At 39.0% G+C, this 25740-nt stretch overlaps 1 protein-coding gene across 1 annotated transcript; it reads right to left on the reverse strand.

The window, feature by feature from the left end:
* Window positions 1-20435: 20435 nt before the first annotated feature.
* Window positions 20436-23946, reverse strand: LOC134800341 (uncharacterized). Its single transcript, XM_063772842.1, has 7 exons — window positions 23839-23946; window positions 23613-23720; window positions 22574-23311; window positions 22141-22407; window positions 21660-21923; window positions 21183-21394; window positions 20436-20659 (listed from the first exon to the last, which is right to left on the reverse strand). Exons 1-7 carry the CDS (start codon window positions 23944-23946, stop codon window positions 20653-20655), a joined length of 1704 nt encoding a protein of 567 aa, XP_063628912.1. The 3' UTR covers window positions 20436-20652.
* Window positions 23947-25740: the final 1794 nt, after the last annotated feature.

Consider the following 25740-nt stretch of genomic DNA (forward strand, 5'->3'; position numbering starts at 1 on the left):
TTTATGGGCAAGCACTAACACGTCCACCACCTAACTAGGTAATTAAATACCATACATGGATTTACACATTCGGCGCGATTCGGGAAATGAATTAGAGATTCACTAGATATGAAATAGTAAAGATATGTGACGTCCCACGGGTAAAGGTATCCTTATGGCGTACTATTATTAACGCCGCTCCAATATTATTGCGGCGCTATGCGACGTAAGCGCCAGCCGCCATAAGGTACCTTTTGCCGTGGAACGTGACATATCTTTACTATTTCATATCTAGTGAATCTCTAATTCATTTCCCGAATCGCGTCCATTTGGTCTCAATTTTACAGCCTCCACATTTTGCAGTACTTTATTTGCCTTTTTCATTGTCTGTGACAGGGATGTAACGGATGTGGTTTTATCGGAACCGAAAACGGAAACAGATGTTTTCGATTTAGTTTAACGGAACCGAAAACGGAAACGGAACTGAAAACGGAAACTGAACCGAAAACGGAACCGGAACCAGAATCGGAGGCTGACTTTTTAACGATGTAGTCGTTTTCCCCTTTCTAGAATAAACCTTCAGACAAAGTTTACACTTAGCCGTGTCCCCCTAACTTCATCAAAATAGTTCCAAATCGAACTTGATTTCGGCTTCATTGTGCGTTTTTTTACACACTAACATTCACCACACACACTACACACAGTCAGTAGTCAGTACACAACAGAACACATGCGATTTTAATTTTAATAACACGAATAAAACAAAGTATACAAACCAACAACAAATTAGCGTAGCACGTGGCAAGCGGGGCGATGAGCGAATGACTGGTGTGAACCTGTTTGTTTTTGATGTACGCCGCCGCCGCGCGAAGCATTGACATCCGTTATAACTTCCGTTTCAAACATAACGGAACCGGAACAGAAACGGATGTGTAATACCAAACGGAAGTTCCGCCTTAACGGAAACGGAACCGGAGCTCCGTAACATCCCTGGTCTGTGACCAAACAAACAATACTTAGCGTTATATTTCAGTCAACTGTAATGGTACACGGAAATAAACATCCCTTGCTGAAATGAAAATAAATAGGGTTGTCGGAGTGACATTCATCCCCCACGGGACACCCCTACACAGACGACAGAACAGACCAGAGTAACAGCTTCATCAGAGTAAGAGCTTCATGAATATATCAGGTGGATTGAGAGAAACAATATGAGGATTCCCTACAAGTGTTTATCTTGGCCGGACGTTTCTTTTACCCCACTTGACATTAATTGAAATTCTACTGGCAAGTAAAGTTACTAAAAATACACAATAAAATTACTTATGTGTAAGTAATTGAGTTGTGCTTCTCCTCGTCTCGGTACTTGAGAAACACTACTTCATATACAGTTATTTGTATATGTATATTAATATAGATCTGTGTCAAAAAAATATATATTCTGCTGGTCTTCAGAATCATTAAAACTACGATTTTCACTGATCGAAACAACCATTCAAGATTTTTACTAATTCATTGGCTAACCATAGGTACCTACTACTACCTAAATATAGGTTATGATATGTAAAATGTTACACAGTAGAGGCTGACTACCGCAGTAATTTGTAAAATATAAACATGTTACTCTGGTCTGTTCAATCCTCTGTGCTCCTGCAGGACATTAATAATACAACAAGTTGCACTGTCAACAATAAATAACAATATTTATTCGTCCTTGTGACATGCAACTTTAATTCTAACATTCATATAAGCTTCGCAATTCACAATCTAAGGCTGTTATAACAATGGTTATAACATTGAAGGGCTTATCAGATAGATTCTTTCGAACGTGTTTTATATTACGTTGTTGCATTTTTTTTCCCACTTCAAAATGTTATTGATATTTTCAGTAGTCTCGGGAATATTCTAGAATAAATCTAGTGTATAGTAGAATGTTCTCGAATCTTTCACGTAGGGTATATAAGCGCGGGATTGTTACAGGGATTTAGTTAAAATCGAAAAAATGGACCAACAACATCTTCGAGTGATTTACTTATACGAACACCAATTGGGAACCAGTTTGAGGGAAACAGCAAATAAGATTAAGACGAAACAGGAGCTGAGTTTTCAATATTTTAGGTAAATATACCCGTCTCGCTAACGGAAGCGGCACCTAAAAGTAGTGCGATAAGGACAAGGCGAAAAATCCTGCGTAAAAATCTCAAAAATCGAGGTTTCGTACTCCTCTGTTTCCTCCTCCAAAACTTAACCAATCGTAACCTAATCTAAATGATTATGAAATTATCTGTGTCGGACCGTTTTGCTTTTTTGGCTAATTGATATCAGTTTTGAATGCCACGCCTCTCATTGCGGCATAGTCAATTAGGCCATTTTGGCAATTTTTGAAGGGCTCTAGCGCCTTAAAAAACAAAAATATCAAAAAAAGCAAAACGGTCCGACACAGATATTGACAATATTAATCTGTGTTGAAAAAATCATTGCTCTAGCTTCAAAAACCACGGAGGAAAACGAGGAGTACGTTTGTATGGAGAAATGACCACTCCCGTTGGCTCTTAATACTGCTTTTGGCCCAAACACTACTATCGATCGCACATCGCACATTGGTTGCAGCGCCTTAATGAAGGAGACACAAGTCTAAAAGACATTCCTCATACTGGTCGCCCCGTCACGTTTGACGAAGAAGCATTGCGGCGCGAGCTTGAGTTGCATCCGGATTCCACCACCAGGGATTTAGAGAAAACTCTTAAATATCACTACAGTACCATAGATCACCATCTGCAGTCGATGGGTTACCGTAAAATTTTGTCAAGATGGACGCCTCACGAGGACGACGCAAGAGGGACTGACTACAAACTAACCAAATTTTATCAAATTTGACGAAAAATTCGAAACAAAAATATATAAGTTTATTTAACTTTATTGCACAATAAAAAAAAGTTAAAATGGCGGACTTAATGCCTTAAGACATTCTCTACCAGTCAGAATATATAGAATACACAGAAATTCTATAATTTTATTCTAGCTTTTCGAAGTAATAAAAGGTAATTAATTGCTCACTGAAACCTTTTCTCCTGAAAACATATTTGAGCCGTTGGTTGTATTTATTTAACGTTGAAGGTTGAACACTTGACCTGCCTTTACACGAGTTTTCGGATAAAATGAATATGAACATCAAATCCATTATTCAGTTGACTGGGTCTACTCGTATGGTGCAGACTCAATTACGTACAGATACGGGGGCCTACCAGCTTCAAAAATATTCGGCACGATTCGAAAAAAGAATTAGAGACTCACTAGATATGAAATAGTAAAGATATGTGACGTTCCACTGCAAAAGGTACCTTATGGCGGCTGGCGCCGCGATTCGGGAAACGAATTAGAGACTCACTAGATATGAAATAGTTGAAGATAATTACCTTTACTATATCGTATCTAGTTAATCTCTAATTCATTTCCCGAATCGCGCTGATTGTTATCGTGAAGTAGATATTTGTTTTACAAGGGGTTGTTGTTTTTCAAGGCATGAGGGTTCGTGCACTTCAACTCTTTTGTGGTGCGCGTGCCGCGACCGCTGCAGGGGACCATCGAGTGTGCTGACTTCTGGCCGAAGTGTCGTGTTTCGGAGGTTCCGGGGCTAACAAGAGCTCAAGAGCTGCCGATTCAACGGAAATGCCGTTTTGTCGCATAAATAGTGTTTAGTTTTAAATTATAAAATACATATGTATGTTAGTCTGTAAGGTATTTGTAATACGGGTCTTGTTGCCTGACTGATAATTTTTAAATAATGATTTAAAAATAAATAAACAAATTTAGCTACCGAGTGAAACACAAAAAAATTCACTAAAATTTTCACGAAAATACTTACTGTAAAACATTACAAATCAGATCTAAATGAATACTATTTTATCATTTAAAAAGTCAACATGAGGATACAACTCAAAATTAGCATCAAATGACTTTGCCACTGTTTTAACATTGAAAATGTTTTTTCGATCGCATCAGTATAGCCCTCCAATTTCAGCCAGAGTGAGACATCGCCCTGGTCTCGTGAGTTTTAAGGCTACATAAATGGTCGAGGTCTCAAAAGATTAGTCTTAACAAGGGCTACAATATAGTGAAAAAATATTTTGAAAAAGTCATAAACTCTTTTCGGAAATCTCAAAAATGTAGAAAAATTACGCATTTTTTCTGTGTCTTTTCGCACTAAATCGACAATTAATCGAAAAAGAAAAGCGATATCGAAAAACTGAAAAAAAGCCCTCGGGGTATTGAGTTAGGCTACATTTTGAAAAAGCCGGACCTCTCTATCTCTTACGGCCTAGGCTGTGGCTTATCCTTTATTTAGCGAAATGTCAGGATACCGCAGGAGGCGTGCGCGGCGCGGGATACCTATACAAGTAGTATGATTGAAGTTTGTTGATTATTGTATAGTTAAAGTTTGATATGTTATTGAAATAAATATAAATGGCGATTTTTTAAATAATTTCCAAAATTATTTAGATGGTTTAATATCTAAGTGTGCTCGTGAGTGCACATAATTACTGACATTGTTTGTTATAGGTAAGTGTGATTTCAACATTTGTTTACTGTGTTGGTAATCAGTGATTAGTGGTGTTGGAGAGTGATTCGATTCTGTGTGAGATCTGTTTAGTGGGACTAGAGTCTAAAACAATTTAGTTTATAGGTACATACGTCGAGAAAATTCGGATAGACGTCAGGAGGGTTCGCCTTGGAAAAGAAGGAAGGAACATTCCCGTTGGCAATTGATGGAAGTATTAAAATGTAGTGATGTTCGAAATCAAAGATAACTAACAACAATTATCTACGAATCTACGGTAGCTTCTGTAATTAAATTGTAAGTTTATTTGACTCAGCGTTGTTGGTGTAACACACAGGAACACTGATTTTTTGTTGTCGGGCAGGCAAGGGAAAAAAAGCGCAGACCGAGCGCCCCTACACGTGCAAGCCATAACCACTTGACCACACTACGTTGAATCACTTCGAAAGATCGCTCAAAAAAGGACAGTCATTCTTAGATTCCAATGCACTCTCAAAATGCGTTAGTGGTGTGCATTGCAATTTGCGTCAACATAAAACGAGCATCGGTAACGCGCTAATAATAATTGCAACAGCTCAGAATTCATACGTGGACAACCTAAATACTATGTTACGCGATATAATGCGGTAAAATTTGTTTCAAATCTAAAGTCATTCAACATTCAACCTTATTCAGCCAAAATAAAAAAAAATTACTCGCGTTGTTACTTTTAATAATCACACCGCCCATACCCTTATAAGTGGGTATGAATGAAGCACTTAAAGTTACCTCGAAATACAACAACAGTCATTGATAGCTGAAACCCCAGTGATAAGAATTCTTGCCCGACTATAACAATAAAATATTCCCTAATGTAAACAAACGGTAAAACTTGCGTTAATTTACTCTGTAAAACTCAGTATAAACAATTCCTGCATATTTAATTTTTACAGCATTATTGAAAGAAAAGATAGTTGTGTAGTTGAAAGATATATCTTTCTAATACAACTATCTTTTCTTTCATTAATGAAAAAAAACGATATTCTATTTAACCCGTGTGGCGTCCTAGGGACCTACGTGGTCCGTAACTTATTTTGCACTCACAATAAAAATGTGAAATAGTTATTTGTACAACAAGAGAGCAAAGTTAGATATTTCTTCGAGTGCTTATGTGCTTCACGAGATGTAGATAACTTTGATCTCGTGTTCTACTGTGTGATGAAGAAGGATTACCTAAATTTTTCAGGTTCAGGGTGTCTAATATTTACGTTCTCACTGAAGTGAAAATTTGTGTGTACAAGTGTGTTTAAACTCAAATAATTTGTACACTTTAAGTGCATAGTATATTTCTTTCCCTTTTTTTGAGTATCGTATAATTTTAATTGTAAAGATTTTTCGATAAATAAAAAAGTGATTTCGAATAAAAATATAACTAAGTTTAAGTATGTCATTTAGGAGCCCAACGTGTCATGTGGTAGTTTTGTTTCATCCGTGTGGCTCTGTTTTTTTGTTTTTTATTACCTATATCTATGCAATCTACTATCTAAAATAATTTATACACTTATAGTGCAACGTATATATCTACACTATTTTTCTTTTCGAGTATCGTATAATTTTAATTGTTAAGAATTTTCAAGAAATAAAATTGTGAAAAACTGATTTATTTTAATTCATTTTCAATGTACCCGAAGGTCGTGAGGCACGAGATCTGTGAATTTTTGAAAAATAAAGGAAATCCTTTACGAGCTAGTGTGGTGAAATATATATGGTCCACATAACATGAAAATATTTTATTTTTACGAATTGTGATGAGTGTAATTTTTATTAAAAAGACAATCGGCCAATTAAAAAGATAATCATAAACAATGTCCAGTCATAATAGGGCGTACAGTTTTAATTGGAAAGTGTAAGTGGGTCGGTCATTATGCGTGCCCCAGTTGCGAAGGTCGGCCGGCACTGATTTTAGACATAGGCTTACCTGGCGGCTTAGCACGGTCGCGTTTTTATCCCTTGTCACCATGCCTGTCACGTTCTAACAAGTATGTAAGTGCGAAAGGGACGCGCATAGTGATAGTCGATAAAAATGGAACCGTGCTGAGCCCGCTGGTGTATATAAATAGTGCATTGATAAAAAAGGAAAATATTGAATTGTTTAGGAAAGCGAGGCAGGCAATCCCTATCCATGTCCAAATGGAATTAAGTATATATTTTTGCATAAAAAAAAAAAACAAAATTGTATTATAAAAGGCGTATTGCAGGAATAGCGTTGCCCATAGATGCAGGTATTCTGCGAATTTATGATGTCAATGACATAATACATAACTACATTTTCTCTTGAAAAAGGTTGTTAAATCATAGGCCCTCCACCTATCTTGATCTCCACCTAGTCTTACTGATGTATTATTTCTCAAATATCAAGTTATTTTAATTCTACTATATACATACTTTTTGATTGAAATTTTAAGAGGAAATGAGCATTGCATGCCGTTACATGCCGCTACATGCCGCGTTACATGCCGTTTCTCCTACCGTTTAGTTTTTGCTCATGTTACAAGGCCCACCCTGTATAATTTTCCTCACTCAACTTTGCTAGCTAAGTTGGCTACCCGGCCCGACATTGATGTATCGAAAATCTTTCGGTCTTCGTTGCACGCTTCATTTCAAACACATTACGGCCAGGAAAATCTTTATATGGAAGGAATCTCATACAATATGTATTTGTGAGGGTCGTAGCTCCTATTGGATGTAATCGAATCAGCTTGGGCAGAAATTGGGGACTTCACATGCACCTTTGAATTTCTTCAATATATGTGCATACATCTGCATAGGTTTCCTAACACAGTTTTCCTTACCGGTACGTAATAAATGTCAAATAATATTGAAATGGTCCAAATGCGTCCAAAGTTAAAACGGCCGTTTTTGTTTTAAGTCCATTAGATCGACGAATTCAGCAACATAAAAACTAGTTGATGTATTCAAAAGGTACTTTAATACAAAATACAGTACGTAGCGGTAGCGGCCCCTTTTTAGAGCACCGTACAAAACTTTGTTCACGGTGCTCTTTGCTCTTATGGGATCACTTCGGTCTTGCAAATCGGTTAAATGCGTTTTTCTCAAAGACCGTTTGATGTAGGTACCTGAAATTTGGAATAGTTATGGCAAGTACCATCACTAACACTGTGAATAAGTCGAAACTGCTTATTTCTGATTTTAGGGGGAAATTTAGGGGGTTAGAGGGGTAGGCTGAATTTTATTTTCAATTGTAAGAATCGTGTGAGGTACCATTAGAAAGCTTGCAAAAAATTGAGTCGATGGACTGATTTTGACTTCATTTTAGAATGCAATAGTTTCGATAAAAAATGCATTTAAAGTTGCAAGTTTTCATACAAAATTTTTCACCTCTGTCCTGTCGATTTTCGCGAAAACTATAGCTAACAGGCAGCTGACCAGTCAATATCCAACTAAAACAAGTTTGGAGACGGCGGGAAAATTATCAGGTTAACTCTATCTTTATTAGTTTTTAAACTGCAGCCTGATCTTTGGTTGCTTAGGGCTAGCTAACTGATGCTTACGCTGGTCATTTCATATTAGGAAGTAGTTTTAGTGAGAAAGATCCTTACTTAAAACTTTGGCATTGAAATTTATGACTTATGTCTTTGATACAAAGTTTAATTCTACTTACTTACTTTTGTGAGATTTTTTTTTTTTTTTTTTTTTTCCTAGCCTACTTTGTAGTCCTACTGCTGGGCAAAGGCCTCCCCTCGTTTTTTCCACTCGACCCTGTCATCGGCATTTTCCCACCATTTGGGGTAGAATGCGTCCAAGTCGTCCCGCCATCTCCTTTTCGGTCTGCCTAAACTCCGGCCTGCACCGTCTATTGTGTTCCGTGGGTCCCACTCAGTAACCATTTTGGCCCACCTTTCTGGGTGCATGCGGCAGACATGTCCAGCCCAGTCCCACTTAAGCTTAGCGGTCTTGACGCCTACATCTACAACTCTAGTGAGATATTTTTTTTTTTTTCTGAATAGCCTACTATAAGTATGAGAGAGTAAAAGATCTGCAAAATGCAACCTTGTAATAAAGCAAATAAGTTTAAATTTCGAACGGGCTTTCCAACCAATGGACTATCGCAGTGTGCTCAGTAAGAATCATATTTATTATTGGAGTTTATCAGTACAAATTTAAATTAAGAATTCCGTTCTTCACTGTCGTTGCGTTTTTTTTTCACATTAGCGCACATAGAGTTAGTAAAGCGTATAGAGATAATAAAGTCATTTAATATTTATTAACAGCTATGGCGTCATCTACCTATAGATTTTACTGAGAGTATCTGATTCGTCGAAACAGTATTCCTTCTCATTAAGTACCATTACATTTATGTATTAATTGTATACAGTATGTACATTTTTGAACAGATCGGTGAGAGCAGCATCTCTGTTACGAAAAAATAATTTTGGAAGACCGGGCGCAGCACGGTTCCATTTTTATCGACTATCACTACTTTTTATGCGCGTCCCTTTTGCACTAACATACTTGTTAGAACGTGACAGGCATGGTGACAAGCGATAAAAACGCGACCGTACTACGCCGCCTGTATTGTATATGACAGTTAAAATTCACAGGTTTTGGAAACAAAGGTAAAGTTGACGAAATATAAAGTAAGCCGATCTTGATCAAACTTGTTTGAGTGACAAAGATGTCAGTTAAGATTTGGTACTCATGAATTCCAGTTCTACTAAAATATTTTTCTTTTAAAAGCTGACTTACAATAAGTCCAAAATTGTGCGGTAAGTTAGGTTTATATTCAAATTATACGCAATTCTTTGTAGCAACTCCGCCAAGTGGACGGAAACAGGTACTGGACGGCAAACTGACGCAGTTACCCTACTTGTACTAAAACTTAGACATTTATTAATACTTATTTCTGTGACTTATATGAAACATGAGCAAATTGATTAATACTTTACGTTAATTACATTTTGTGTAAAGCCCCCTCCACACTCGTGCGCGAATTGCGGCGCGAAGCCGCGAACGCGAGTGTTGCGTCGATTTTCGTAGACAGCGAAATCCGCGCCCGCGATTCACGCGCATAGTCTGGAGGGGGCTTCAGAAACAAGCCTAAACGTCAATAACCGAGAAATGCCGAATCACAGACTTAATTGTAATATTATTCCTTTTTGAGTCGTGCCTGCCCAGTCTACAAGTTTAAAATACAACAATTGCGACTATATCAAAGATTATCATGAGGTCGTATGTATACCCAGTATTTTTGACGGATTTAGTTTTTCATGCTCGAAGTTGCCTGTCAACTCTGACGTATATTAAATTGTCAACTATTTTGGTGTTTGAAAGAATCAATAATTGGCAAAGTGCCCTGGCAGAAAAAGCTGAATAGCTTTTTCTGCCAGGCTCTTTCACAAAAAAATAATCAATAATAATGAAAATGTTCAGAAAAGTGGAAGAATATACTTCAATATGTTATGGATGCTAGTAAGATGTAAAAACAACAGTTTAGCGGAATGTCAGTTTACGAAATGGTTTGTACAAATTACAGAGAAATTCATAATAATTTGTTTCTACTAGAAATGTGCCTTCTTCAATAAACGGTAGGCCTATATTATATAAACGTTCTTGATTTCGGTTGGCCGAAATGGGACTTACGATTTTTCCTCTTATCACCTCCAAGATGAGGTTGATTGTTAGTGTTAGAAAGCTGTAATTTGCTATGGATATACAATCAACGCGACAAGGTGGTAAATAAAATCTTTAATCTCTAAAAAATATATCTAAGGTAGAAGCTTTATAACTTCTATATTACCTATACTAGCCCAGAGGCCTTTAATATAAGTCCAAACTCCAAGGTCCCAGAGCTTCCAGACATTACCTTCTTATTTCCTAATAGTGAATAAAATGTACTTATGGGATAAATTAGTATAAGTATCCAAACTTAAAACCACCTAGGGATGTGTCGTACGGTGCTCTGAACACCGTAGTCTTGACTTCGTGCTTGGCCAATTATTTTAAACATATTTCATTAAATTCATTTCATTTCATTAAATCAGTCTCGTAACGGTTTCTCTTTTCCCAGATACCGCTGGAGTGACCAAGCCCAAAAAGACCTGTACGGTTACCATCAGTTTGTCACTGACATAAACGCCGTCGAGAACGTAATTTACTTTCTATACATCCCGTTTGCACTAATATGCGAGTGCGAGCGAGATGTATAGAAAGTAAATTACGTTCTCGACGGCGTTTATGTCAGTGACAAACTGATGGTAACCGTACTGTCCGCCCTCGGAATACCTAACTGGCGTGAAGTGGCGCAGAATAGGGCAGAATGGCGCTCTCTTGTGTCAGAGGCCAAGATCCTCTTTGGGTCACTGAGCCAGTGATATATGTATGTATGTATGTAAATTTAAATAAACACAATTATTTAGCAGTGGCGCTAGTGTGCACGTTGATGGGCTCTTCAATTTCAACTCGATACCTCCAAGCGTTCCCGAGGGGTCTCGACAGACAGACAGACGGACGGATGGACGGACGGATAGCAAAGTGATCCTATAAGGGTTAATTTTTCCTTTTGAGGTATGGAACCCTAAAAATTGTGATTTTCTTTTACCCGCACTTGGGTAATTCAAGCTGTCAAATGATAAATGTAAAGGTATTAAAAATACTTTTTATCGCCTTATTGACAGTTAACATTTATTATAATTTGGTTAACAATAACCACAAACTAAACATATATTAAGTTATATAAACATTATATGTATAATTGTACATCTTGATCAACAATTTTATATGTGCAGTCATATGATGCAGTTTTCACCAGATTTCATTTAAATTTCAATGTAGGTACAGTTGTGTAATAGGCATAGTGCTTGAAAGTTAGAGATGCAGTGTAAAATAAGCACTTAATATAGGTAAATACAATTAAATCTAATTGCAACCATGAAATCTTGTCAGATTACAAAAGAATAGGTAGTAAACCTACATTACTTGTGTTTGGATGGTATTCCACTTGGTCAAGATCTTTGTTTAATGTGTATATGCATCTCACATTTTGCTTAAAATAATGCTTAAGATCGTGGACAAGTGGAATATCGACGCTGTCTGCGAAAATCGACTCCACACTCGCGTTCGCGGCTTCGCACCGTGATTCGCGCACGAGTGTGGAGGGGGCTTTACCGAGACAAGACAATAAACGAGGAACAGTACACGCTCCGTGATTGTTGAGCCATTTAGGGTTCTAGCTAAATTGGATATTCCATAGCGTAAGTATAGAACAACCATTTATCTAGGTCCCTAAATGGCTTAACAATCGCGGAGCGTGATTGTACGAGTACAGTTAGCGTCATATAGTAGGTAGTAGGTACTACTATCTACTATATAACACTGACTATACGTATAGGTAAAAAAATTAAAGCTATTAAAGCCTGCAAAAATTAGGTACGTCATAATTTCAAATATGGAAAGTCTATCCAAAAACTGACACAGACAAGAGGGGCTTTAGTATGTTTTTTGTCTATACAAGTAGGTATTGTCATACAAATATCAAATCAAAATTACATTTTTATAGTAGGAATACGACTCCCATAAACCTCTCGCGTCGAATGGTGGTCCCTATGACAGTTCCTATGTTATAGTTGAATTATCGAGAAGATGGAATTGCATTTGTAGTGGTTGTATGCTGATAGTACAAGAAAATAGAATATTCAAATATAGAATGCCTGTAAACAAACAATACTACTACATATGCAATTCCACGCTCTCGATGATTCAACTATACATGATTTAATAAACTAATCTAAGTACAAATATTTTACGTGACAGTGACTCCATATAAAAATAAGCGGTTTTGACTTATTTACAATATTAGTTGTGCTAGTTACTACAACTGTTCCAAATGTTAGGTATCTACGTCAAATGGTCTCTGAGAAAAACGCGTTGAACTAATTTGCAAGACCGAAGTGATCCCAGAAGTGTTCCGTGAACAAAGTTATGTACGGGACACTAATGAACAGTCATAGGGACCATTATTCAACGCTAAAGGATAGAAAGTTGCGAAGGCTGATTCAGACAGGAATAGACCCGGGCTGGCCGGCCTCCAACGGTCCAGTAGCTCAGTCCCCGCATCGCTGCTTGCCTTAATGAATACAGGGGAAAAGGTTAAACGGGTTAAACGAGACATAGCCTCGGTCTATAGGATATGTTGCACAGGATATGTTGCAAAATAGTTATTTGTTTTACAAGGCAAATTTGGTGTTTAACTCCGCGTGCTAATATTGATATCTGAGAAAGCGAATGATTCCAAAATTGAAAGGTTTCCAGACACGAGGCTATAAAAACTTTGCTACCGAGTGAAACACAAAAATGTTCACCACACCAAAGGCGAGGAAAATACGTACTAGTTCAAAATCAAATGAAAGCTATTAATTATTTATCATTCTAAATCATCACTTAAAAGTCAATTCCACAAGCCAACATGAGCAAACAACTTAAAATTTGCATGTAGTACATATTTACTATTGCCATTCTTGACATCGGTTTTCGAAGTATAAATACTTAAATATATAAAGAGATAATAAAGAGAGCCTTAACGAGCTGGTGTGGTCGCGTAGTTGAGGAAAAACAATATCAAGGTAATGACACCCAAAAATCATATTACTTATGTCCAGTTTTCCCGGCTGTCTTAACCTTCTGAGTTACCATATATCAACGCGTAAGCCTTTTCACATTATGTGAGTACTGGGCGAAAGAAACCTTACATACACGTGATTAAGTTGATATTGGGTTGACAGCGTTATAGTAGTTGCTTGCTGGTGAATGATAGCGATTTAAGAGTCGCTAGGAAACTCAACTAAACTCCTCTTTTCATTGACCGAGAGTAGCGAAAGGCCTCCATTTTAGCTGGGGCAAAAATGCTTTCGTATGTCCGGATGTCCTCTAACGGTCACATTTCTCAACTGATTCTCGTGAATTTTGTGAGCTGGTTGAAGAAATAAATAGATTTTCCTTGTCGATTCAGTTTTTGGATTTTTTTTATAGTTTACATGGGGGTACACAGGGGGGTCTGTATCTTTAGGCATTTAAAAAAGAGTAAACAAAATCTACCCTCAAATGGCTTCTTAAACCAGTTGAGGGTAGATGAAAACATTACCATGATCAAATAATTTAGGTTAAAGTCAGGTCGTTCAGTGACAGAACCAGGTAGTTTGTATTTGGTTGGTTAATCAATAAATGTTATAACTACCCGAAAATGTACAAATTATTTGTTTACTTTTATTATTTTATATTTTATTTGTTTATTTTTATTATCTAAAGATACAGAGTATAATAGGTCTACAGCTCACGGAGCCACTAGTTTATATGTGTTTTATTTATTAATTAAACAAACTAATTAAAACATTGATAAAAAATTCTTCGATTTGAAATGATACGTCTCACACTCTCTGGATATGATATGATCGCTTTGGCAGAAACTCGTGCCAAAGTAACCAAGTCGACTAAATTCGCAAGACTCTCACAAACCTAGCCATCGCCATACAAATGAAGTTATAAACTACATACTTTAATACTTGAAGTTAAGCTCCCATCAGTTAATTTCGTATGAGTCTTAATCTCAAATAATAATGTTTATCTTAAGACTCGGGTTTAATAGGGAAACTCGACACTCAAAACAACTTAACGTTCCCTCCAGTGTCACGGATTCATTCGGCGTGACGACTGGTAACAATGTAGAACAAATTGAATTTGTAACGTAACTGAGGGTGAAACTCTTGACATCTCACTAAGTGATCTTTAGAAATGTCCAACTTTGTACAAAACGTACAACATTAAGTGATAACGATTCGGTTAACACAAAGTGATCTTTAGAAATGTCCAACTTTTTACAAAACGTACAACATTAAGTGAAAACGACTCGGTGAAAACTTTACGTGAAAGGCCTATTATGAATTATGATCATAACTGGAGCTCTAAAGTCAAAACAAATTCTTTGTTTGCAGATTAGACTTTATTTCAGATACAAATAAGGATTAGATTTAATGTTACCGTTTGTGTTAAATAAATATATTTTAATTTTAATTTAATTTAAGTGATTTAAAAGCATTGTCGCAAAAAAGGGATTTAACCGACTAAAACAAGGAGGAGGTTAAACATTTTGTCAGGATCTTTTTAAATGTATAATTATGTTTTTTTTGATTCCTCGAAGATGGCTGGACGGACTTCGAAAAGTAATTTTTAAATCCTCATTGTCATCAAATCAAGAAATCTGCAAATATTATTGACACAGGGCCACTTGCACCCGGGGTTAACCGGTTTGGCCCACTTGCACCATTCCACTAACCCGGGGTTAACCGATTAAATCTGGAGTTGCCATGGTTACCCATACAATTTGACACTAGGTTAACGGTTTACCGCTTTACCCCGGGTTAGTGGGATGCTGCAAGTGGGCCTTAAACCTGGAGTTACCATGGTTACCAGTACAATTTAACACTGGGTTAGCGGTTCAATCTTTTATTTGTAGTGTTAGATTAGATTACACTTATATTTCAGCTATAATATTTTTTTGCCTACTTTGGTGTATCACTGCTGGGCTAAGGCCTCCCCTCGTTTTCTCCACTCGACCCTGTCATCGGCATCTTCCCACCATTTGGGGTAGAGTGCGTCCAAGTCGTCCCGCCATCTCCTTTTCGGTCTGCCTAAACTCCGGCCTGCACCGTCTATTGCGTTCCGTGGGTCCCACTCAATAACCATTTTGGCCCACCTTTCTGCGTGCATGCGGCAGACATGTCCAGCCCAGTCCCACTTAAGCTTAGCGGTCTATATTATTGTCACACGAAAACTCCAATTATTTGTTTGAAAATCGCGCATCCTTAGTAGGTACTAACACTTTGCTTTAGGTAGCTTTGTGAGCTCGTTATCTGAAGTCTTCTGATTTCTGAATCACCCGGCAGCGTAAGGGCTCTCGGCTGAGCGACAAGGGTTGTTCTGAACCGAAGAGAGCGCGCCATTTGCTTTTATTTTGTGATTTTTTCACTGATTTAAAAAGCGAAAAAAATCTTTTACACCGACCTGCCGCGGCGTATTATGGATAGCTTTAAGCATCTTTATCCACGTGATAAAATAACTGTCACTTTTATTATAAAATTTATTTTATTATAAAATAACTGAACACCATGTGATAGAAAGTGACGGACACCGTTTTATCACGCTTTCACGTAGACAAGAACGACCATCATATCCGCACTGGTAAAATTGCATTGAGACAAAACAAGATGTTATAAAAATGTACCATCTTATTTAAATATAGAATTTATGGCAAATAAATAAGAAAAAAAAATAAACAATAAAATAAAAAGGAGGATGTCCTACATTGGCTACATTCGTCGAAATCTTTTTTTTACTAATTCGTTTTTTACCAAGTTTTGAAATGAGAGCGTAACATCCATTGTATGGCGGCGGCTAGGGTCGTGTGACACTTAATGAAATATACAAACCGCTTTTTAAAGTTCAGGGGGTCGATTTTTGAATATCGAGCGCTCGATTTCATGATTTTCCCGTCAATACATATATCTCCACTACTAGTCATTTAAATTCTACTAATAGAATTGAAAACGAGTGGTCAATACCACAAGATTCCCAATATCTATTACTCGTATTTCAAAATTATGAATTCGCCGTTTTCCACAGACTTTCGAGTGACGAAATTGAGCGCTCGAAATTCAAAAATCAGCCTCCAGGATTTTCGATCCATTTTGTACCTTGACACAGTGACAATCTATATGAAAGTCGCTAGAGACCTCATAATATACTATATTATCATTATCACTGTGACAAGGTACAAAATGGGTAGGATTTTTTTTTTTTACTGTACCGTACAAAAGCGACTATGTTGGTGTAGCAGGTAGGGTTGCCAACCGTACTATATAATATAGTATTGTACTATATTTCGGCCTTGCGTACTATATATTTTTAGGATACTATATAGTACGCAAAAATACTATATTTCGATGGGTCCTTACGCTGTGCTTTTTTTTTCATAAATATGAAATAAGTTCTTAAACTGAACAAGCGCGAGTGTTGCATGCTTGAACGTGAACCTACATGTCAATGTTACTGTCAAGAGTGTTATGTCAAAAGTGACACTATCAGTGTCACTGTCACGTCCTCATGTACAGCGCTCAGCCAACTGTCAACGGTTTTTTCATCTTGTGATGTGAAGTTTCAGAAGTTTGTAACTTTGCATCGACGAAATAAATTGAAATAATATTTCAAACTACTTAAGAAATGGATGACCAAAATAATAATCTGATAATGATCAAAGTAATAAGGATTATAATAGGAACAATGGGTCGGCCTAAAGCAAAGGGGGTGCAAAAAAATACCAAAAGTGCAAAATGTATAGGTATCGTAGAAAAATTTCAATCAAAACGCTAAAATAAGCATGTTATTTATTTATTTATTTATTTACATAAGGAGATCCAACAGCTAACTAAATGACAATGGAATCATAAATAGATATATAGAGCCAATTACAGGAACTCGCAAATAGATATGTAGTAAAAACATATACTTAAGTAAAACGCATCACATACACACACACACACACACACACACACACACACATCGCACACATGAAAGAGATAAGACTCAAACCAAAACTAACAACATTCGCTTACATAATCAAACCCTTCTACCGGTGACAGGACACCAATTAAATAGTGTAAAAACAAAGAAAAAACAAAAAAAGAAAAAAAAAATAACTGAAAAACTAAGAACAAAATAAAGTGTTATGTTGTAACTCAGATACTACATATACAAAGCACTCACGAGATAAATAAAAAGTGCCTAATTGAAACACATTTCCGTCAATTTACGCCTCACGGAGGGAATGTCACAATTAAATATATCAATGTCAAGCTCTTTCGTTAGCTTATTCAAATGACGGCTCGCACGGTTAAGAAAACTATTACGTCTGTAGTTGGATGATGTTCGCTTTAATGAGATAGGAGGAAAGTGTCTTTTTAACCGAGAAGGGGTTACGAATGAGATCTGCTGGAGCAATTCCGGGCAATCTATTTCACCAGTTATGATTTTAAGGAGGAATACAACATCAGCAATTTCACGTCGTTCGAATAATGGTACCAGATGCTGTTATGTAGGAAAAACTTTTCTCTAAAATCGAAAATGGCCAAGATATTTGACCCGAAAGTTGGGAAAAGTCTAGGACTTGGAAAATTTCGATGGATGATGTGTCATTATAACACTTATTTTTTTAATGTGTTATCGTAGAGAATACGCTAAAATAAGCATGTTTTGTAGGAAAAACTCTTCTTTAAGTCAAAAATGGCCGAGATATTTGACCCGCAAGTTGTGATATTAACACGAAAGTTGCTGTGTAATGTGTGTAATTACGTTTTTTGGGTTGTTGAGAAAAATTACCTCGAAGCTTTGCTCTCGCCTTAGTCTTCTAACCTAATCATATCCAAGTCGGCTCTGCCCAGGAAGGTCTTGCTCGCTCGTTGACACTTCCTTCAAATATTAAAATATAAAGTCTAACAATTCGGGCATTTTTGATTTAAAAGAAAAGTTTTTCCTACAAAACATGCTTATTTTAGCGTATTCTCTAGAATAACACAACAAAAAATAGGTGTTATGATGACACAACATCCATCGTAATTTTTAATGTCCTAGATTTTTCTCAACTTCCGGGTTAAATATCTCGGCCATTTTTGATTTTAGAGAAAAGTTTCAAATAAAAGATTCTTATTTTAACGTAGGTACGATAACGTCATGAAAAATAGGTGTCGTAATAACATCACTCGCATGATTTTTTTTCTAAGTAATGCAACCCCTTTGCTTTAGTCCAACCCATGATTTTACACACGCCTACTGGCACGCGCGAGATTTGGCATACTTTTCTTTTTTTTTATACCATCTCCTTGACTGTACTATATTTTCTTTCAGTGTACTATATATTTTATATGTAATTTTGCAAAATACTATATTTCACTAAAAAAAAGTTGGCAACCCTAGTAGCAGGTGTCTCTTAAGGTGACGTTCGGATGACAACTGCAGCTGCATTTACTGTCCCGGCTTCATTGTAGCCGCCGCTGTATCCGTCAATTTCCTTGCTAAAATTAGTGACATAATGAACATCACAATCGCGGCTGTAATGCGGCGGCGAACGTCCCTAATTTTATTACGAGAATATAGGTACAGATACAGCGGTGGCAACAATGATGCCATAACAGTAATGCACAGACATAGAAGTTTTTGTGGCAAACACGAGTGTTTGAGAAAATGAAACATCGATAAATCTGTTATCGATAAGTCATAGATTAATATTTAAAATATTTAACTTCTACTTGCTGAAGGTAAGTTACCGAGGAATTTCAATAATGCAAATCAATTACAAAGCGGTACATAATTTCTTAATACATATTTAGTACTTAAAAATTAAAACGTAAACAGTTCCAAAATAATAGAAAACTAATATAAACCAATATATCAAACGAGAAGAAGATATCGAACGTGTTGTGTATTTCGCGGTAGCTATCTTCTTATAACATGTAATAAATATCTAAGTATAACGTTAAGGTAACATCGATAACAGACATATCGATATTTCATTTTGTCAATCACTTTATTTTGCCACAAAATTTTCTATGTCTGGCTAATGCAGCTGCAGTTGACATCCGAACGTCACCTTTACCGTCGAGCTATCTCAGAAAGTGACGTTTGCTATCTAAGCTATCGTTATCGCTGCGATAAGCGCGACCATCATCAGCCCGCAGGTCTTTGCATAGAACTTGGGAATAGGATGGAATAGTAAGTACATTATGATACAAGGAGTGGCGATAAATAGAAACACGACCGAAGAGAGTGTTTTAAATCGACACGAGTTGCGAATTACCTTTACGCACGTGTATTGTACAACGTTTTACAGTACAATATGGCCCTTTAAGTTTTCGACTTATGCACGTATCGCACTAGGGCGGTTAAGCACCATATGTACTGTAAAAATATACAAATGCCTCTAAGGACTACTTAGGAGCAATTTACCCTGATTTTATTGATTAGTTTACACATCCTTCTAACTAATATATTGTTTAACTTATTTTACATATATTACGCAAACACTAAACACTGTATATAATTTTCTTTACATGCAATTCCTCTTTTCTACAAATTTACTCGTGCTAACAATACAATTTAAGAATGGCTCACGTTAGAACGGTCCGGGTCCGAGCCGAAGCTTCCGACACTTCGTTTCCTATGACGGATGATCGATGATCATTTGCCTATCGAAAACTGGGGGCTTATTCAATATGACAATCGTTAGCAGAGAATCGAAACGAAACGCTATCTGTCTCTATCGCACTGATATGGAAGAGTGCGTTTCGTTTCGTTTTCTGCAAAACAATTGTCATTTTGGCTAGGCTAGTGTTGGACGCCTCGGCCCGGACCCGAACCGTTCTGGTGTGCGTCATCCTTTATAATTATTACTGTCGAAACCAACGAAACCATCTGTCAGGCCAACCACTATTTTGGTCAATGGTTTATAATATAAATCTGAGTGTATAAATGTTAAAATAAGTGAATATATAACTGCTTTTTAAAATATCTTGAAACTACCAATCTGCCAGCATTGCTGAAATGTTACATCTACAGTAAACACTTTAAAACTTAATTTTTTTTAAAGTCCTTTAACACTTAACTCACAACTTTTTTCACAGATGTCTACTACGAGTAGATGTCCACTAATCGAACTATCGTTGACGTCACGGCGCTGCCTCAATAGTACTAACAGACGGGCGTACCGGACGGCCACCTTGGTTCGATCGGCTTATCTCTTTCTTGCTTTCACACATAGCCGCGACCTTACGGACATACGGCGAACCACTTTCCACTCGATTGCACAGGCCTCGGACCTTACCAAGGTCGCGGTCCGGTACGCCCGTCTGTTAGTGCTTTTACACTTAACTCACAACTTTCTTCACAGATGTCCTGCTGTCCACACTAGCGACGTCACGAGTGACGTCACGCGTTTGCGGCTAGCTGATGACGTGCACGTCGACGTCGTCTGACGTCGCGATGAACGAGGTCGTGGTTGTCGTCATGGTGGCCCTTCGCTAGGACCTGTGGGAAAGCCTGGTGTCAGAATGCTGTTGAAGTGTGGTATTTTGCTGAAACAGTCCCCTAAAACGTAACGAAAAAAAACTATAGGGCCCGAACAGGACTTGGTGTGCTAGAAACAAAATAGGTACCTATGTACATCGATAAGAAAATAACTCTATGTTTTTCAAGTTAATTCCAATATCAATCAGATAGGTAATTAGCGCAATTATGCTAAAAGCTGAAATCACTTCTTTCTTTCTTTCAGCTATTCTTTCGCTGAAGTCCCATTTGTGAAAAAGATGTGATTTTTTGACGACGAATGTATGAGAAGTGTATAGGGTAAATACAAGAGGGTGGTAGGGGTAACAGCAACAGTTTTCAGCCTGGCAAAATTGGGTTTTTTTAAGCCTCACAAGGAACACCACTACAAGGATCAGAAGTCAGGAAGGCACCTTCTATACACTGAGGATTATCATGTCATTCTTGTAACTTGTAAATTATTATCAAGACTATCTTCTAGAGCCTAGACCAAATGTTGTCTAACCTGTGTCTCTGCGCCTCACTGGGCCGCAGTCGCAGCTCCAGCGCGACTTGGCTAACTAGCGCGGCGACTAGCGCGCTCGCTAGCGCAACAATTTGGAAGCGCGCGCATAAAAGCTGCCGCGCCGCGCACGCTAGGGCCAGCCCGGTGTGACGCGCCGCGAGCGTCAGGGACCAGGGGCCGCGCCAGCCTGGCCCGCCGATGCAGATTCCCGACTGATGAAAACAAACAGTTATTCAAGCCTAGGTTTTAACGTTGTACGCTGCGTACATCAACACGTTTTATTGAAATGTTACAGCGAACAAGAGTAGTGTACAAGGAGCAGCGGAGACCACTACCGTAACTTGACCAATACTCTAAATTTACCCTCACTCGCCAATCACTTTATATTAAATTGTACTGTGTTCACACAACGCAACACCGCGATTTTATGTTTGACCGGCGGTGAAATGTAAATAGTACTAAAAATTATTTGGGTACCTGTAGTACATCCCATAACGCCGCACAGGCGCCCCACGCCGCAGCCGCGACAGCAGGCAACGCCAGATCAGTCCTGGCTGCTCGCCACCTTAACAGTGCCAGCATCAGCGAGGCATGTGCCGCGGCGCCTCCGGCCGCTAGCGCGCCCCGTCTGCCTCGCGCGGCAGCCATGCTTAGCGTGGCGGCTGCTAGGGCTTGGAGGCAGCCTGCGCCGCAGAGAGCGCGCCACGCGCACGTCCAGCCGCCGACGCACACGCCGTACCACTGAGGAGTAGACTTTTATTTGGCTTATCAAAAACAGTTTTTATAAGATACTTACACCAGTACATACTAATATTATTTATGAATCTTTATTGTCTAATTAACCCCTGCCCCATTGGGATGCCAAGCCACAACTGACCACACATCGGGCGGCTCGGGCCTATGGCGACTAGAAAGAGCAGCGCCCACACTATGACTACTATGACACTTCATATCTTACCTTAATATAAGACGTATAAATAAACCCCTGTTGAAGACCAATGAACAGCCCCATCGGGAAGCTAAGCAGCGCCCTTGGATCGCGCACTATAGACCGCGCATCAGGCGGAGGCGCGGGCGTCGATGTGGCGCCATAAACGCCTAGGCCTATGGCGACTAGAGCGAGTAGCGCCCAGACGGCGACGAGCGCTCGGCGGCCGTCGGAGGTTAGTGTGGTGCCGGAGAGGGATTGCACGTCGGGGCAGCCCGCCGCTCCACAGGTTTGTTCCTTGAGAAAAAAAATCAGTTGAAAGGGCAAAAGAGACTTCTAAACTTAGAAGTGTTGGCGGATGGACGAAAAACGTCCAAATGTAGCCAAAACGTGAAGTTTCGTGAGCTCAAAACGTTACAATTTCATCAAATACTAAATTGCAGATTAAGCATGAATTTTTTACCTCATATTCTTCATCCGGAAAATATGAGTCATCAGGCGGCGGCCACCCCGGCACCGTCGCGTTTGTAGGCACCGCCGTGAACAGGGTCGGCGACATGTCTTCAGGCCAGATGAGGAGCGCCCCGCCGAGCAGCAGGGACCCACACACCAGCCCTAAGTCCTGCGCCGCCCGAAGCGCCCGCAGAGCTCTCCTTAAAGCTATCTTCCGTCTACACTCATCGCCCGCTGCCTGAGCCAGTGTAGTCGCTGACGCACATAAAGCTAGTGACATTGGTGACAAAGCGAAACCACAAGCACCATAAAGAGGAAGTAACACAGAAAGAGGAGTAGCAGCTAAATGCGCTGTTAATAATATACAGACTAGAACGTGCGCAACAGTGACGACTACCCTAGTCCCAGTCTTTTGAAGAATTAAAGGGGAAAACGGTGCTACTAAAGCTGCTACCGTGTGCATGACTGCTAGCGGCATAGCTCCTGCTTCCGCGCCTGCGAAGGCTGTGAAAGGAAGCAGGGCAGTTGCGCATAGGCCACTGGCTACACAGAGTAAAGTGAATCGTTGGACAACGGGTTTGGGGATTTTGGGAGGTTGGCGGGCGATGAGCCGGCGGACCGAAGCGGCGCCGACGGATGAGGCCACGGAGTCTCGGCGGCGGGAGGATGTGGGAATTGCGGGCGCTCTGGCTGAGGACTTTGGCTTCTTCCAGAGCCATTCTTTCTTGTATATTGTGCTCACAGGAATCTGTTGGAAGAAAAATAAGTCAAAGAGCTTCTCCAGAAGTACATACTAGATTTTTTACTCGTAAAGAAAAAGTAGACTGATAGCTAGAATTAAATTTCACCAAAATGCACAAGAATGAATGCAAATCACTCTTGACGAAATTTTTCTTAAAAATGGACCAATTTTTCCATGTTTTTGTTTTGCATTAAAATATCTGCTGGATTAGGCATCATTGTTTTTGCTATTATCTTGTGCTTATATCAGAACATTCCTTGAAGCACTAACTAACGATGGATGTTATTGGTTTCTCTCTCTCTCCTACTTGTTTGATAGCGTGGTGTCGATGTGGATCAGAGACCGTGCGGGCTGCAGTGCGCACGGATGCTGGCCGCGACCGCTCCGTCAAGTCCGGCAGGCTCTCTCTCTCCCACTTACTTGTTTGATAGCGTGGTGTCGATGTGGATCAGAGACCGTGCGGGCTGCAGTGCGCACGGATGCTGGCCACGACCGCTCCGTCAAATCCGGCAGGCTCTCTCTCTCCCACTTACTTGTTTGATAGCGTGGTGTCGATGTGGATCCGAGACCGTGCGGGCTGCAGTGCGCACGGATGCTGGCCGCGACCGCTCGCGCTCCGTCAAGTCCGGCAGGCTGCCCATGCGACCGCTTACACTACCTCATCTGCAACAAGGGATACCTAGTTACTGGTAGATTTATTTAGTTATAAGTTAGTTAGAGTCGCACCAGGAAAAGTCTGCAGCGGATTTGATAGCCCACGCAGTGTAAGTGTTATTTATACGTCATAATTTCATAGAAGTTTGACGTTTAAAATGACACTTGCACTGCGTGGGCTATCAAAATCGCTGCATACTTTTCACGGTCTGTCTCTAGTTAGATACCCTGGAAGAGTTAATTTTTTTTCGCGATTTCGGGGTTCGTCCCATAGTAAAAGTTGCTCAGTATGACCTATATGTATATTCAGCCTGTAAATTATTGCAGGGGCTAAATAAACACCTGTATATATGAAAACTTCTAGGGATCTTATTATAGTCACTGGTGTACTTCGTAGTATTAGCACAAATGCCTACCGCGAAACACGAACATCGAAACTTCGCTTACTGCCTTATTCAAGCGATACATAATCCTCGCATGAATAAAATTTTATATGCTCATCCCAGATAAGAAAAAGCTTTCATCACTCCAATCCCTCTCCACTTTATGTTCCTCATGACTTACGTTATCTTGTCTTTGATATCTAAAAAACCTTTAAACCATATTTACGCATAATTTAATCGCTTTTCGTAAACATGGCATCCCTAACGAATACGTTCAAAGATAAAATTGCCATTCGTCAAGCGAATAAGTCACCCGTGAAAGATAGGATTCCTCGGGTACGCGTGATACTCGCTTTAAATCTAAAAGCAAGTAGGTATTCTATACAGATGACAAGATTACAATAACAAAATAGTCGGACCAACCTATACTCTGTATCTTTAGGTATTTAAATAAAACTAAACAACATCTACGCTCAAATGGCCCCTTAAGCCAGTTGAGGGTAGATGAAAACATTACACGATCAAATAATGTAGATTAAAGTCAGGTCGTTCAGTGATTGATCCAGGCGGTTTTGTAATTGGTCGGTTAACCAATAAATGTTGTAACTACCCGAAAACGTACAAATTGCTTGTTTACTTTTATTTAAATACCTAAAGATACAGACTTTAGTTAAGGACGGCATTTGCAATGACAAAGTGCAATGCAATGTTGTAATTAGAGATGCAACGGATAGTTTTTTGGCCGGATACCGGATACCGGATATGCGGCCTGACTATCGGCCGAATATTCGGTATCCGGCCGCCGAATATTCGGCCGGCGGAACTATACCTACATTTCGGTTTTTCAGGTGCGCATTGTACAGGTTTTGACCTGTTTCGTAGCGTAGTGAACGTTAGCGCGGACTCATTTATAGGTTCGTAATGAGTGCGCGTGCAAATAAGTGGAATGTTTAAATTGTTTTAAAATAATAAACGAGTACGATTATGACCGTGACTGTTTCTTATTCCGATTTTGTTTACTCCGAAATCAAGTAATGTTAAACTATCCGGTATCCGGCCGGATAGTAGGCCACTATCCGATATCCGGCCGGATGAAACATTAATGGCCGGATAGGCCGGATACCGGATAGCAGCGGATAGTACCCGAATATCCGGTGCATCTCTAGTTGTAATGTTGCAATGGCAAATTTCATCATAAATGTCAAATGTCTATGAAAATGTTCTATTCAAATCTGTACATAGTGGACGAAGTCTGAAAGGAATGGTTTTATGGAACATTCAATAGGAGAAGCAGAGAAAGCGCTATTATCTTGAGTCCACATTAGTCTCGATTTTCATTTTTTTAAGTCCTAAGTGCAAAAACGAGACCTCTTATTGTTCCCCACCAAAGCTTCCTTG

This window comes from Cydia splendana, chromosome 19 (assembly GCF_910591565.1).
Source record: "Cydia splendana chromosome 19, ilCydSple1.2, whole genome shotgun sequence".
In the NCBI taxonomy this organism is placed as follows: Eukaryota; Metazoa; Arthropoda; class Insecta; order Lepidoptera; family Tortricidae; genus Cydia; species Cydia splendana.

What these genes read in the sequence shown, in the direction of transcription:
- LOC134800341 (XM_063772842.1), bottom strand. Translation starts at nt 23,946, where the DNA reads ATGGGCAGCCTGCCGGACTTGACGGAGCGCGAGCGGTCGCGGCCAGCA. An exon ending in GACACCACGCTATCAAACAA is followed by an intron (nt 23,721 to 23,838) that starts GTAAGTGGGAGA and finishes CAAACAAGTAAG; the next exon opens with TGGGAGAGAGAGAGCCTGCC. An exon ending in TTTATACGTCTTATATTAAG is followed by an intron (nt 21,924 to 22,140) that starts GTAAGATATGAA and finishes TCTACTCCTCAG; the next exon opens with TGGTACGGCGTGTGCGTCGG.